At 57.3% G+C, this 14,668-nt stretch overlaps 1 protein-coding gene across 18 annotated transcripts in view; it reads left to right on the top strand.

The window, feature by feature from the left end:
- The window catches only part of CUX1 (cut like homeobox 1), a 317,448-nt gene that overhangs the window by 224,563 nt on the left and 78,217 nt on the right, over nucleotides 1-14,668 (top strand). For all 18 annotated transcript variants that reach the window (XM_081297058.1, XM_081297057.1, XM_081297056.1 and 15 more), the window contains 2 exons: nucleotides 3,670-3,718; nucleotides 11,674-11,778. In XM_081297058.1, coding sequence (XP_081153184.1) covers nucleotides 3,670-3,718; nucleotides 11,674-11,778 — 154 coding nt within the window. The remainder of the gene's footprint in view (nucleotides 1-3,669; nucleotides 3,719-11,673; nucleotides 11,779-14,668) is intronic.

The following is a 14,668-nucleotide window of genomic DNA, read 5'->3' as shown; positions in this document are numbered from 1 at the left end:
TGGGTGGCCGCTTGGTGTGCAAGTGTGTTCTAAAGACAGAGAAGCCGTTCTTGGTCCAGCCTCGCAGGTGCCAGGGCCGCACCACGCGCCTCCTGCCGCCCGTTGCACTTCAGCTCCCACCTGGCTGGAGCGAGCTGTGTTCTCTTTGACCTTTAAAAAAAATGCCCCTCCAAAAAATTAGTAGGGATCCTGCAGATGACCTGAACTCAGGCTCTCCAGCGGGATCCCCTCTCCCCACACTGTCTCCTTTCGGGATCAGGAGCTGCAGCCCCCGGGCCCAGCTGTCAGCACCGTACCTGGTGTGAATAACCTGCCCCACGAGGCAAAGCTCAAGGGTGGTCATCGTCCTCCGAAAGCTGGGGGAGGACAGGAGCTGCTGTCCCCATGAAAGGCTAGGGCAGAGGTCGTTAGCACGCCCAGTATTTTGGTCAGTTCGGCAGTTGCTTAGGAACCCAAGTTAAACTGACCTGTAGATGGAAAACTTGAAATTCATTTCCAGGGATTGCTGCAGACAGCCGAGAAGGCACCTTCCTGTTTAAATGTGACTAACTTTTTATAAGTGACTTGAAATATTTCAGAAATATGAGGCATAGTTTCCTAGATGTTAAGAATCCTAATGAACAGCCAAGGCCAGAGTCTCCACATCTGCAGGGGAGCTCCCAAGCCCACCTGGGCCCCCTGACCCAAAACTATGGGGGCACCACTCCCAGCCCTCAGCACCCCAGCCCAGCCCTGATGCCTCTGTGAGGCCAGCCTCTTGGAACTCCTCTTCCTGGTGCTCTCCCAGACAAGGGGTGGGGAGCCAACCCTTTGCTCCAGATGTCCAGGATGGGGATTGCACCCAGAAGGCCTCCTCCTGGCACTGCTGCCCCTGGCAGGGAAGGGGAGGCCCAGCTCTGGCTGGAGGGTTTCCTGGTGGAGGGGCAGCTGAGGGGAATCATCAGTGAGCAGTTGGGGGCCAGAGGCCCTCCCTTCCTTCTTCAGCAAAACCTGCCGGACCCCTGCTGTGCGTCTTTCTCTTCCGTTCATCTTGGCACTCACAATAGGGCTCACTTCTCTGACCTCCCTGACCTACCCACTGCCCCAAGGGGTCACTGGCTCTCCCCAGGGTATCAGAGCCCAGAGGTAAAATGGCTGTCCTCTGAAAGATCCCACACCCCTTGGTGCATGTGACTTGAGGGGACAGATAGGCCACAAGAACAAATCAGGCTGAGAAATGGACTCAAAAAACCAGGTAAAGCAAAAGGTAGGCTCAATGGGAAAATGAACCAGGTGGAAACAACAGGTTTGGAGAGGACCTAGAGGAGCAAAGCAGGAAGGGGGGGTACAGCCCTGAGTGGCGGCACAGCCCACAAGCACTCAGGCCCTATTCAGGAAGCCTCCAGAAGGCTGCAGGAAAAGAGCAAAATAGAAGACAAAGGTTGAGTGACGCCAAGGACAGAAGCAACTCGATTCCGAACGATGAGTCTCAAACAGAGCAAAGGAAGCATTGTCAACCCAGGGAGGTTAGCTGCGACTCGGGAACAGCCCACAAAGGACCAATGGGAGCGATTCACAGAAGTGCCTGCCTGGACATGCACTCGGGCCTCTGCTCACCCAGGCCAGCGGACACCACTCGCCTCCCAGGTTCTGCAGCCAGCTCTGCAGGTGCCCCTGAGGGAGGGAGAGGCGGCTCTGCCCTCTCACTGCAGGTCTGTCTTGGGGTGCTCGGCAGCCACACGTGGCATAGGTTCTCCTAAGTCTGCGGCACTGGCGAGATACGTGAACCACGTCTGGGTCTCTGCCTGCCTCCTGGCGCCATAAGGCATGAGGTGTCAGACACTCAACCAGTGAGCAGATGGGGGTGTCCGGGACGTCTGGGGCATCGGCCATGTGGCCTGGGCCTCCTGAACTGCCAATGAAGAACTGCCTGATTAAAGTTCAGAACTGTGTGCGAAACTTGCAGTTCACCTGAGAGGAGTCATAGCTTTGTTTCCTTTTGTGCCTGCTGGGGTGCAGCTCTGCGTCCTTCATCCTCAGGCAGTGGGGACAGGAGGTGGCTTTCCGTCTGGACTCTGATCTTCCTCTTCTCATGTTTAGGACCCTTGGCTCGTTAATGATGGGTTTTAATCCTCCGTGGTTATTAGAACATCTCTGCACGGCAGCTCTTCCCTAGGGCGTGGAGTTTGGGCGTGGGATGGCCCCATAGACTGTTCCGTGTATTAGCCCACTGCCCCCGTCCGCTCTCGCCCAGCACCTCATAGCAGGGGCCCAGTTGGGTTTTTATCTCACAGAGACACTGCCTTCTCCATGAAACCCGTCCTAAAAATAGCTCCATTTAACTAGGCCATTCCACGGCTGTTCCAGACTTTACTCGGGCCAGTCTGAAAGTAGCTACTATTTCAGATACAATGCACTGAACCTGATCCCAAGGTGTTCATCACCCGCCAGGCCACTGGGAGTTGATAAGATTGCCTCAGATCCCTGTGTGCAGAGGTGGGCTGGAGAAACCCCGGCCTGGACCACTGGGCAGTCCAGGGACCTGAAGACGTGCGCCTGCTCAGTGTGAGGAGAGGGCGGGTCCCCTGTGCAGCACACGCCTCCTTGGGACTGGGAGGTGGGTCTCAGGCCTGCCTGAGTGCCCTGGGCTGTCCCAGGGAGTGGACCTGCCTGGGCCTGGCATGTGGCACATGCAGGCCTCTGGCCCATTCCAGATACAGGGCCAAGTCCAGGGACCAGGTACCAAGGAGACACTCAGCCTGGCCTTCAGAGAGCTCACCGTGTTTGGGGGTTCCAGTGAGGGAGAGGGCGTGTGCCACAGCCTCAGACAGAACCCGGAAGGACTGGGGAGGGCTGGGAATTGCAGGGCCTGAGCAGAGTTGGCTCCTGCTCAAGGTGGAAGTTGTGGGGACACAGGGCCATGGGAATGAGCCCTGGGCAAGGCTGGGTGGAGGGCAGGAGCCTGGGTGTGGGAAAGCTGTGGCACAGTGGAAGTGGGCAACAGAGGGTGCCCAGGTACACGGGGACACAGAACAGGGACCAGAGCCCCAGCCAGGGCTGGTAACCATCATGTTGTCTTGGGCCCCAAGGACATGGTGGCACCTCTCTGGGGTCACAGCCACTCATCCTGTGTCCTCTTCCAGCCGCCACAGGCCTTGGGTGTTGGCAGCCTTCCCTGAGGGACTGCTCTCCTCGCTCATGGTGGTGTGTGTCAGGACCGCGTGTGGCCTCACGCTGCCCAAGGAAGGACTCTGAAACACAAAAGCAAGACCCTGGAGACTGCGCTGCTAGGGGCAAGCTGGGGCACAGTGAGCCAGGCCGTGTCCCTACCCCCACAGCGCCCCTGTCTCCCTGGAGTGCTCTAGCTAGAGCTCTGCTTAGCAGGACACAGGGTATTATACCTTTTCTGGCTCTGACCCCCCCCCCCTCAGAAGGTTAGGAGCCCCTCCAGGACAGGGGTCCCTGCTCCCCAGACACAAGGTCATCAGAAGAATGAAACCACAGGTGGGCCACCCCCAGCAGGAGCCCACCTCCTACCTGTGGCTGCTGGGACCCCTCCCCTGTGCCGGGATCCCACCTTGCCCAGTGAATGTGGTGTCCTGCCTGGTGCAGAGCCAGAAAGCCTGTCCTGTGTCACTCCTGGGCCTGCCTTGTCGCCAGCTAACCCCCTCTCTCCTCTCACCTTCCTAGGGCCGACGAGATCGAAATGATCATGACTGACCTGGAAAGAGCAAACCAGGTAGGCTCTCAGCAGGCCTTGGCACAGAACTGCAGCGGCGCCCGTCCTGCCGACCCGGCCGCCTCGTGCTCATTCGGAGGCTGGTTGTTCTGGTGTTTTTACCTAATGGTGTCACGTCGGTCTCGTGTCGGTCTCATGGTGATGTTGTGTGACATTGGAAAACACGTGAGACTAGCAGCCTCGTTTCCCTGGCAAAGGTTTGCTTATGACCGGAGCATCTTGGTCATCCCACGGGGATGTCCACTCCAGAAGGGCTACTTTTTCTTTTTCAAGACCCTCTGTCCCTGCAGCACGTGTTATGTGGTAGAGAGCCACATGGTAGAGTCACATGGTAGAGTGATCTGCATGGCCACCTTCCAGGGGGTACAGTCTATTGATTTGGAGGGGCAGCTGGGTGCAGCCCCTCTTTCCCGGTGCCCAGTAGTCAGACATGCCCTTTGGGAAATGCCCATCACAGAACAGGTGCCCAGGATCAGGGGGTTCCAAACATCAGCCGCCCAGACAGTCCAGCCACCCCACCCCTGCCCTCTGCAGGTCACAGAGCACCTCCCTTCAGCAGACGGTGGTGCTGCCGAGGCTTAGAAGGGCAGGAGTCCCCCACGTGTGTTCCTCACTGTGGGAGAAGCAGCCACAGCAGTGGTGGGCCTCAGAGCTACGGCTTCTCCCCGTTCAGTTTTACAGCTGGGTGGCCCCGGGTTGCCCAGGGAGCATGCTTGCCTCACCCCCTGGAGCAGAGCGCTTTCCAGGCTCCCTACAGTCTCCGCCCACCCTGCAGAGGCCCCACAGGCTCCCACCTTTGTGGGCACTGTTCGCCTAGGCCAGGGCCAGCACTGGGGAGGCCTCCATGTCCCTCCCCCACATGTCCCCTCCCCCACAGGCTGGAGCGGCAAAGTCAGCTCCAGCACCGGGCCAGCCCTTCGGGACTTCACTGGTGTGTTGTTGGGCCTTACACCCACCCTGGATCCAGGGCTGATGGGGCAGGGGTGGGTGGGGTTGAGTCATGCGGGGTGAGTGGCCCGGCTCTAGTCAGAGCTCTGGAGCCCTGGCTTTTGCCTAGGCCCGGTCCCCTCAGCCACATGGCCGTCCACTGAGGTCAGTGCTGTCGGGATTCCCACCATACACGTGGGAAAGCAGTTTAGTGGCTGGTCAGGTGCAGAGCCAGACCTGGATCCCTGAAGTCTAACTTTGGAGGCTGTGCTCTTGACCACCTGGAACACCCAGAAACAGGGTCGTAGAGCACTTGCCATTGCCAATGGCGGCCCTGCTGCGCCAGCCCCTCCCCAGCTCAGTCCGCACGGCCGCACGTGGCAGAGCCTGAGTTAGAAGTAGCTGCTGAGAGGAGGGCATCATCTTTGTCACCTGGTTGTGTTTGTACCTCTCAGATTTCCTCCCAGCCTCCCCCGAGGCCTGCCATGGGCATGGCCCCCTTGGGCTGGCACCTTTGGGTAAGCCCCGGTCTCTCGGCCAACAGTCTGAGTCTGCAAGCGTCAGGTGCTCTGTTGGAACTGACCTCAGGGGGGTAGAGGCCATTCTCAGGTGACAGAGCCATTTGGCAATTGGTGCCCTTCTCAAAGTGTCTTCAGGGGCATCAGGCAGGACCATAGAGATAGGTGCCACTCCACAGTGACACTTGGTACGGCTCTAACTTGGATCTCCTGGTTGTATGGCTCCAACAGGTTTCTTAGCCTCATGGATGTCTTAATCTTAAAAAAGAAAAAGGGAAAGAAAAGAAAAGATGAACCTTAAGGACATTTTTTAAGAAAATAAGCCATCCACAAAACGACATCTACTGTGTGACCCCGCGGACGTGGTGTCTAGGGAGGCAGAGTCATGGAGTCACCAAGTACAGCTGCGTAGGCCAGGGACAGGAGGGGGACATGGGATGTTGGGTAGGCGGAGGTGCTGTCTTGTAGGATGGGAAGGTTCTGGAATTGGTTACACACCAAGGTGACTGTAGCTGACACTACTGAACTGTACGCACTGGTGTAGCGATGGTGGACCTCACACTGTACCCTACACAGCCGAAAGCTTTAAACGCTCTGAGAGGACAGAGGGCCACGGCAGCTGGAGCTCTACTTGCCTTGCGAGACTCTTCAGAGGAGGGGGAGTGCCGTGCGGGGAGGGGACAGGCCTGGCAGGGAACCCCGAAGGGGACTGCCCCATGAGGTGCAGCTCTGGCACTGACAGCCCAGCCTGACTTAGTAGCCTCAAGGCTACCCCATCGCTACAGAGTTTCTAGAACACAGAGGGTGGTCAGCTTAGGGGCCATTAGTCCATGCCCAGGAAAGCCCATTTTGGACTAGAAGCCACAGTAAAGAAAGCGGCTCCACAGTCTGGCTCCACTCCACAGCCAGGATCGGGGGACCCTAACACCAAAGAAACTAGAGGCTCAGGGCCATTCCTGGTCTTTGGAAATCAGGGAAAGAAGGCTCACAAGGCTGGGGCTGGGGCTCAGTGGCAGAGCACTTGCTTAGCACGTGTGAGGCCCTGGGTCTGATTCTTAGCACCTCATAAAAATAAGTAACTGAAAAGAGCTCAAGGAATACCTTCAGGAACCTGGGGTGCTAAAATATGAGAAAGGGGCCATTGGATGGGCCCTGTGGTCTGACCCCGAAGCTCTCACGGCCAGCCAGGGCACAGGGGCAGGATTTTTCCATAATACTCAGAGGACTGCGGCCAAGTGTAGAGGCTGGTGGTAAGAAGATGCACCTCCTGGCAGAGCTCTGCAGGGTGGTGCGCTGACGCACATATGCTCCTGTCCTCAGAGCTGTTCAGGGAGGCACGGGTCAGTCCTTGCCACCAGTGGGAGATGGGGGTTCAGGCACAGAGGGGATAAGAGGGAGGAACAGGGTGACTGACCTGATGGATCTCTGCTAAAGCTGGAGTTTAGGATTCTATGAGAATATAGGTAAGCCCACTCGTACAAGATGGTACCCAAGTAAGTAGCCAGGTTGCAAGTCCTGGAATGTTGACGGGGTGACCCCTGGGGAAAGCAAGTGGAAGCTGACCTGGACCTTGACATTTGAGGAGAGCTCCCGGGCCAGCAGGCATGAGGAGGACGGCACCCCTGGCAATTGTAGAAGGGCAGGGTCCCAGGAGGTACGGGCTGGACAGTGGGCTCTGGGCAGGTAGGCAGGTGGGGGGGGGGCTCTCTGCTGCAAGGAGCAACTGGAGTCAGGATACGGGTGTGTGCTCTGGAGGCTCTTTGGCCACACAGAGTGGACGGGAGTGGGAAGACTGGAATCCAGGAGCGCCCTAAGTAGCTATGGTGACAGGGCACAGAAAGCCGCAGAGCCCAAGGGGAGCAATCCCCACAGACGAGGGCTGGCCCAGAGCAGAGCTGCACAGAGCCATGCGCCAGCCGCCTCCCCGCCGGGACCCCCAGGAGGAGTGATTTACTAGTTCATTGGCACAGAACGTTATTTCACACCAGGTTTATAGCAAGACGTTCTCAGACCTGAAGCTCTGTTTGCTTGCTCAGGTGCTGGTTTCCGTCATGGAAACCCAGGCAGCAGCTGTCCGTAGGGAGGGTCTCCTTGACCCCTGCTGGCCCGACGTCGAGGCCCTTGCACTAATATTCCCATGTTAAGTGTGACCATAAAGGTGTAGAACTCCGAGGCTTCTGGTAAAGAGGAGCAGAGGTGGGACCGCCAGGTCTGCCCTGCGCTGGATTGTGGCTGCCATGTCCCTCCCTGCATCAGCCCTGGTTCAAGTCGTGGGCAGCCTGGGCATTGGGAGGAGGAAGCCATCTAAGCAAACTGTCCTGGTCCTGTTGACCTGTCTGGTTTTCATGGCTCAAGACTGCCTTCGGGGAAGACCCTTCAGGCTAAGGTTGGGGCTGGAAACCTCAGTGGAGCCTCAGCGAGGAGAAGGATCCGGGCAGAGCAGCGCAGAACAGAAGGAACTCGCAGGCCCTGCGTTCTGGGGCCAGGTTTCACGTTCCCACGGGCGAGGGTGCCTGGCTCTGGGGCAGACACCGGCATTCCCCACCCACTTGGTTCAGCAAATCCCCAGCCCCAGGCCTGGGCTTCCTGTCCATGGAGTGAGGGAAGTGCTTCATTCATCTGTTGCTTGGACAGGCCTCTCTTGGGGCTCCTCTGTTGGCCACTCCTAGTACTGAGGACACACTGGCCTCCCGGGCTGTCCAGGGCCCTTCCACAGAGCCAGCCACGGACATGATGGTGCTGTCTTAGGCCCCCTGGGAGCCTTGGGTTCCCCCGCCATGAATGGACTTCCACCAAGGTCAGGCACACACTTGGAGGACCTGTGAGGCAGGCAGAGTTATGTGGTTTGCTTTGGCTCTCCTGAAACGTGCCCCAGCCTGTGACATGCAGCAGGTGCACAGGTGTGTTGCTCTCCTTGCAGCCTCAACATCCAGTGTGTCTCCGGCAGTACTGGCCATGGCTCTGAACTGGCACGCTGCCTGTTCAGTGACCACTCGGACATGCACCAGAGTTTCTCCTCTGCGCCTCCTCACCTCTCCCTGCAGTCACCGATGGGGCTCTCTCCAGCAGTCTGGATGCCGTGGAGGGACATGGTCCCCCATCAGCTTGCAGGGCTGCTGGGTCTCTTAGGGTCTTGCTCCTCTTGGGTCTGCCCAAGCCCGTGTCTGATGGCCACAAACACATAGAGCAGGAGAGAGGAAACCTAGGGCCACCATCACCATCCAACGGAAGCAGGGAATCAGAGCTCCTAAGGAGGAGGCCCGGAGGGGCCTGAGCTGGCACAGGTCCTCTGTCTGAGCCTTGGCCCTGGGGCTGCGCTCCGGAGAAAGCCAGGCCGAGTCTGGCCTCACCAGCCCTGCCCGCTGGTCCTCGCCCTATCAGGCTGGCCCCGGGCCTGCCTTCTTCTGTCGTGCCCTGCCCTAGGACACTGCTGACCGGTGCTGCTGCCCATTCCCAGGTCACATTCTCAGGTGTGTCCCTCCAGGGCGCCCATCTGGCCCCCAGGAGTGTGCCAGGCATCAGGGAGTCAGGCACTTCCCATGGACCTGTTTAGGTGGCACTGTGGGCCCGCAGTTCAGGCTGCCCACCCTGAATCACCCAGTGTGACACTGGCCGGGGAGCAGAAGCTCTCCTGTGACTGTTGGGCTGTCAGCATCTGAGGTGGGAATCGTCACTCAGTTTGCTGGCCCCACTCGGCCCCTTCCTACCCTCCAGGTGGATGCAGAGGTGGGCGGGACGGGGGATAACTGAGGACCCACTTAGGGACTCCAGTGGTGTCCCTTTAGAAAGTTATCCATTCTGAGACGAGGACAGCATAAAGAGGCCAGACGGGCCATGCCACTGTGTGGTGGGCATAGCTGGCCCTGGGTTTCTGGGCCCCACTGGTCCTCGGCCCCAGTGGCTGTTCTCTATCAGGCAGTCAAGGCTGCCACCAGAAGGCCAGCGCTGTCCTGCTCACCCTCGTGCTCACCTCCGCTTCCCATGCTCTGGTGTTTACCCCGTTCCTTAGGAAGGTGGATGGTCAGCAGGAGGTGCCTCTCGGGACCACCAGTTTCAGCAGAGTGCTGCTCACTCAGGACCAGGGCTGCTGCCAGCCTGCCTCACAGGGGTGTGGCCTATGTCCCCGTGGCTCTAAGCAGCCACACTCCAAGTCTGGGGTCAGATCAGAAATCACCCCTGTGACTTCTTCAGGAAGACCTTGAGACAGGTGCCACCACCCTGGAGGGGGACCACTTTGTGCCTCAGCTGCCCGTGCGGGCTAATGCAGCCATCGCTGCAGACACTGGGTCGTCCCGGCTGCATGTCAGCCTTCTCTCCCTGTCCCCCGCTCCCTCCTCCACCTGCAATGCTTGTGATTCTTCTGGCTTGTGCCTGTGTAGCCACATGAGCCACGTCAACCAAATGCCAAATGAAGGAGTAACCAGAAAGCCACGCTGAAGTAACCGGGTCAAGCCAGAGAGGCCATGACGGGAAGGGACAGGCCGGAGCCATCATACATGAACTTGGGGACTGGACGCAGGACAATCTGGAGGGTGGTCAGCGGCTGGTCAGGTCTCTTGCTCTGTGAGCCGTGGCCTTCACAGAGGCCATCCCTCTCTCCTTGTGACGCCTCCTGAACCCGCCCCCATGCCTTCCAGCCCCACCCAAAAACCAGCGCCACAGTCAGGCCAGTGGCTCCACCTGGCTGGCTGCAGAACAGCCTCCTGCAGGCGTAGCAAGAGGGACTCGGGGTGTCAAAGCACACCTCCATCCTGGAGAGTCGCAGGATGCTGTGCCCGAGGGCTTAGCTGACTAGCAAGGGAAGGCGACACTTCGAGGCGTGTGGCACAATGATCAGAGAAACTTGGAAATAAACTGAGGGAAATGTTTGACATTAAAGAGGAAATCCTCCACAGCCCTGACGCCAAGGACTGAGATGGCCCTCACTGTCCTCACCACACCAGGCACATGGCCACCTTTCCCAATGGCCGGGCCCGGGTTGAGTTTGGAGCAGAGACTCTGGAAGGACATGTTGGGCACCGACATGTGGCCAGGCACCTCATGAACTAGGCTCAGGGGGTTTCCCAAGAGTTCCCTACACAGCAGGGCAGGCAGCCACCCGCCTGCCAGCCGCGTCTGCACTCAGGGAGTCCTGGTTCATCTGTGTGGGGAGTGTTAGGTGTAAGGCTGCCACCGCTCAGTCACTGAGACTGCCAAATCCTTCCTCATCCAGGTAGATGGGCCTGTGAGGACCAGGGCAGGACAGCTGCTTACTTCTCTGTGTTCTTGCTTTGCAAATAATAGACACACACTGTCACAGCTCAAGATAAGAAAAACAAAATAGCCTTGCTCGTGTGGGCTTTCCTCCTTGATCTCTTCTGTTGGTGGAATGTCACTTGCAAAATGTTTGAAGAAGGGCTGGGGTTGTGGCTCAGTGGCAGAGCACGTGCCTAGCACATGTGAGACTGGGTTCAATTCTCAGCACCACATTAAAATAAATAAATAAAATAAAGGTCTGGGTCCATCTGCAACTGAAAAAAAAAAGACTGAGGAAGCGCGGTCACCCTCAGTCCATGTGCCCCATGTCGTCATCTGCTGTCTCCCTCCTTGGGGCTTTGTCTTAAACCTAACTGTGAAGCCGGGGTGAGCCACCTGAGAGGCTGCCTCCACACATGCCCCGCATGCTGAGTGTCCATGGCAGGACCTCGCCAGCCCTCGGAGAAGGCACGTGTTCCCGTCGCACAGGCGGGTAGGTGGAGGCTCAGAGGGGCCCATCCCCAGAGCCCTCTCGTGATGTAGCTGTCCTCTCCATGCAATGGGAAGGTGGCTTTGCAGCAGAGGTGGTTTCCTTGTCCTGGGTCGTAGCAGATGATGGAGGGCCACACGTTTCTCCTGCCACCACCTGTGCTGGCCCTGGCTACCCACCCTCCACTGTCCCCAGGCTGTCCTGGTCAGCTGAAAACCCAGCATTGATTTTCAAAAACGATGCCTGATGAAGGGTTAAAAATGTTTGAAGAAAGTCCGGCCCTCACAAAATAAGTGGCCTTTCCACCCGGCTTGGGGATGGCCAGGCCTGCTGGGGTAAAGAGCCAGCGCACCGCCTGGTTTTAAGGCGAGAATGGCCAAAGTGTCTTTAATTCACTGTTTACCCGTGAGAATTACTCCCAGGAGGAATCCTGCAATAAAATCTTCTCGGTCTATGAGAATAGAAAGAAATTGAATCAGAAGACTCTATTTCCACTGGTATTTATTCAGTCTGGGAAATTCAGTGGGCCGGAGCATTAGTATCAGCAGGGGATTCCTTGCTCCTAGCGTTAAATTACTGTCATAATCGCTCAATTATTTCTTCCTTGTACTGTTTAAAATAAAAATCCATCACATTCTATGTTTTTTTCCGAGCATTTATTAGGTTGAGTGTTTAGGAAAATCAATTATAGTCAGTCAGGCATGAATTGATGAATGTTCTTGTAATAATTGTCAGTTGTTAAACCGGGTGTACTTTCTCTCTTCGCCCCTTTTCATTTCCTTCAGAGGGCAGAGGTGGCTCAGCGAGAGGCGGAGACCTTACGGGAGCAGCTCTCCTCGGCCAACCACTCTCTCCAGCTGGCCTCCCAGATTCAGAAGGCCCCGGATGTGGTGGGTAGCTCGCCTGCGGGGCTCCGCCCGGGCATCTGCGCCCTCGCCTTGGGGCCTTTCTTCCTGGGGGTTTTGACGCCTCTTTTGGGATAACATTGAGCCAGTGCTGCTCATTTGGTGGGAACACTTTTAACAACTTGAGGGGAGAACCTGGTCCAGGCTAGGAGACGCCTCAGCTCCTGGGCCGGCCTGATGCCTCCCCAGTGCTGAGGGCTCCTCCCCAGCCCAGCCTGGGTCACTGCTGGGGGCTGCGGAGTGCATACAGGAGCCTCCCCAGAATTCCACAGGGTGGTCGAGGGTCTGTCCTCCTGGGGAAACCTTCTTTGGGGAGGGTCCACAGTGATCCAGAAGCCCAAGGAAGTCCTAGAATAGCCGCCCACCCTAAGTTTGCCAGCCTCACGTAGCCAGGGGGAGCAAGGCATGAGCCTTGTCCTTTTGCCTGACTTTTCTAAAGGTAACAAATAGCCACAGCTTCCCCAGCATGGTCAAGGCGATTTTGAGCATCAGGTTCCCAGACTCCTTCAGCTTGGTGAATGTGGTGGCTGAGCCCCAGGCGTTGGAGCCCTGAGTCACCTCCCTGCTCTGTGTCCATCAGCTGGGGACAGCGGCTTAGCTTCCCTGAGTCTGTTTGTCCGCCCATGAAGAGTGGTCTCCTGAGGTCAGGAAGTTATGTCTGCCATGCTCACAGACCTCAGTGAACCTCAGTGGGCACCCTTCCTTGGCTGGTGCCAAGGCTACGACACTGAACTCCACCACTGGATTAAGTGATCCCGACTAAGGCCCCTTCGCTCTGATGACCACAGTGAGTCCCTGGCAGTCATAGGTGTCTTTCGATTTAACAAAGATTCGTGGAGCCTTTGCTGCTGCCCAGCGTGAGGGGCACTGGGGTAGCAAGGAGGAACAGGACCGGGCCCTCCACAGAGAGCACAGTCTCGGGAAACCTCACTGTGTGGGAAGTCCCTCGTGACGGCCAGTATTCCACTAACCTGTGAAGCAGGGTGTTGCTGTTTCCTTACCCAGAGGAGGAGACGAAGCCCAGTGTCAACAGCTGGCCCCGGAGCACGGTCAGTGGCTGAGCCAGGACTCAGTTGGCTCCTCAGACACCTGAGACTGGAGCTTTTAAGTGATCACCAGGACTGGACCTAGAGCAAACGGCTGGTGCCAGGACTCCTTCTTTTAAGAATGGCTTGTGGCTGGGCTGGTATGTATTCATACTTACAGGGCTGGGGTTTTCAGGTGGAGTGCGCCCAGTACACATGAGGCCCTGGACTCAATCCCCAGCACGGCAAAGACGAAAAAAAGAATAAGAATCGATTTTAGTTTACTTTCTTTACATTGATATCAGATGCAGCGTGAGACTGGAGCGTTTTAGGACACAGAGGAAAGTTCCCATTCAAGGCACCAACGCACCTTCGTAATTCATGGTCTTGATACCTTGAACTTAGATGTCCAAGAGGCTGTTCTGTCCCTCACCCAAGCTTAGATGCACCGGGTACACCGCCAGGGCTGAGGCGGGAGGAGGCCCTGGGTGCTGGGACTGGCAGCTCCCCCGGTCTCTGTGGCCGTCCTCGGGGCTGTGGAGGAAGCCGTCCATCCTAACATGTCTCACGGCTCCTGAGCTAAATGTTTTGATTGAAAAGAATTCTGGCACCGTCCTGGACTGCAGCGACCAAAACATTTCAAAAGGAAATGAATGTTCTCGCAGGTAGAGTGCGTCGCGGGTCCGGGGCGCGTACACACTTCATCACTGGCTCGCGCAGTGTTTACCTGGCACTGACACAGCCTTCCAGGAGCAGGTCCCTGGCTCCACATCCTCTGTAGGCTGTGAGCTGCGGCTCCAGCCAACACAGAAACCAGGCCAGCGGAAAATGGTCTATTGGGCTTGGCCGGCAGAACTCAGCCGCTGAACAGTAGAGTCCACAGATTTAGCGGAGGCCAAAATCGACATGATGGGCATCTCAGCAGAACCACGGTCCTAGAAGGTGCTCCGTCACTCAGCGAGCAGAGCCTTGCCTCCGCGTTTAATTTCTGCCTCGTGACATCACAGTCAGGAGAGGGAAGTTGTATATTGTCATTTTACAGGTAAAGAAACTGGGGCTCAGAGGAGCTTACCTTTCCTAACGTCACACACTAGGAAACAACCAAGCCGGTCTGGCACAGTGGCACACGCCTGTAATCCCAGCTACGTGGGAGGCTGAAGCAGGAGGATCACGAGTTCGAAGCCAACCTCAGCAACTGGGCAAGGCCCCATCTCAAAATAATTTTAAAAGGGTTGGGGACATAGCTAAGTGGCAGAACGCTTGCCTTGCATGCGTGAGGCCCTAGGTTCCATCCCCAACACTGCTGAAAAAAAAAAAAAAGCAAAAAGAATAAGCTGGAGTATGGACCCAGTCCTTCCTGCTCGAGGCCACTCTCCTGACCCCTCTCCCATCCCATCATGGGCTGCAGCAAGAGGCAGGTCCACAGAGGCCTTAGTGGAGGATTTGCAGACAAAGGAGGGTGAAAGCGCAGTGCTCTGGACACCGCACACAGCCCCCTTTTTTGGAGATTAGGCAAGCTGTCCTGTTAAGAGGGCCACCTCCATCCCACCACCCACTCCAGCTGGCTCTCGAGGTGGAGGCAGGAGCAGGTGGCATGAGGAGGAGAAGCCAAGCCAACTCCTGCTGCCTCACCTCCCCGTGAGGGGACAAGACTGAAAGGGCAGCCCAGCTCCAGACAGCACTTCCCTCCCAGACCTGGGCCACCGTCTTCTCCCCATCCAGCTCTCATCACCACGAAGGTGGCTGCTGGACACGAGGTGACCGCCCACTGGGTCAGGCCCAGCATTCTGGTCTCAGCACTTGCTTAGGAGCCAGGGACAGGGATAGGTTCAAAGGGACGCACCAAGCAC

This window comes from Spermophilus citellus, assembly GCF_964194105.1.
Source record: "Spermophilus citellus genome assembly, chromosome: 6".
In the NCBI taxonomy this organism is placed as follows: domain Eukaryota; kingdom Metazoa; phylum Chordata; class Mammalia; order Rodentia; family Sciuridae; genus Spermophilus; species Spermophilus citellus.
This window is presented reverse-complemented; position numbering and strand designations above follow the sequence as displayed.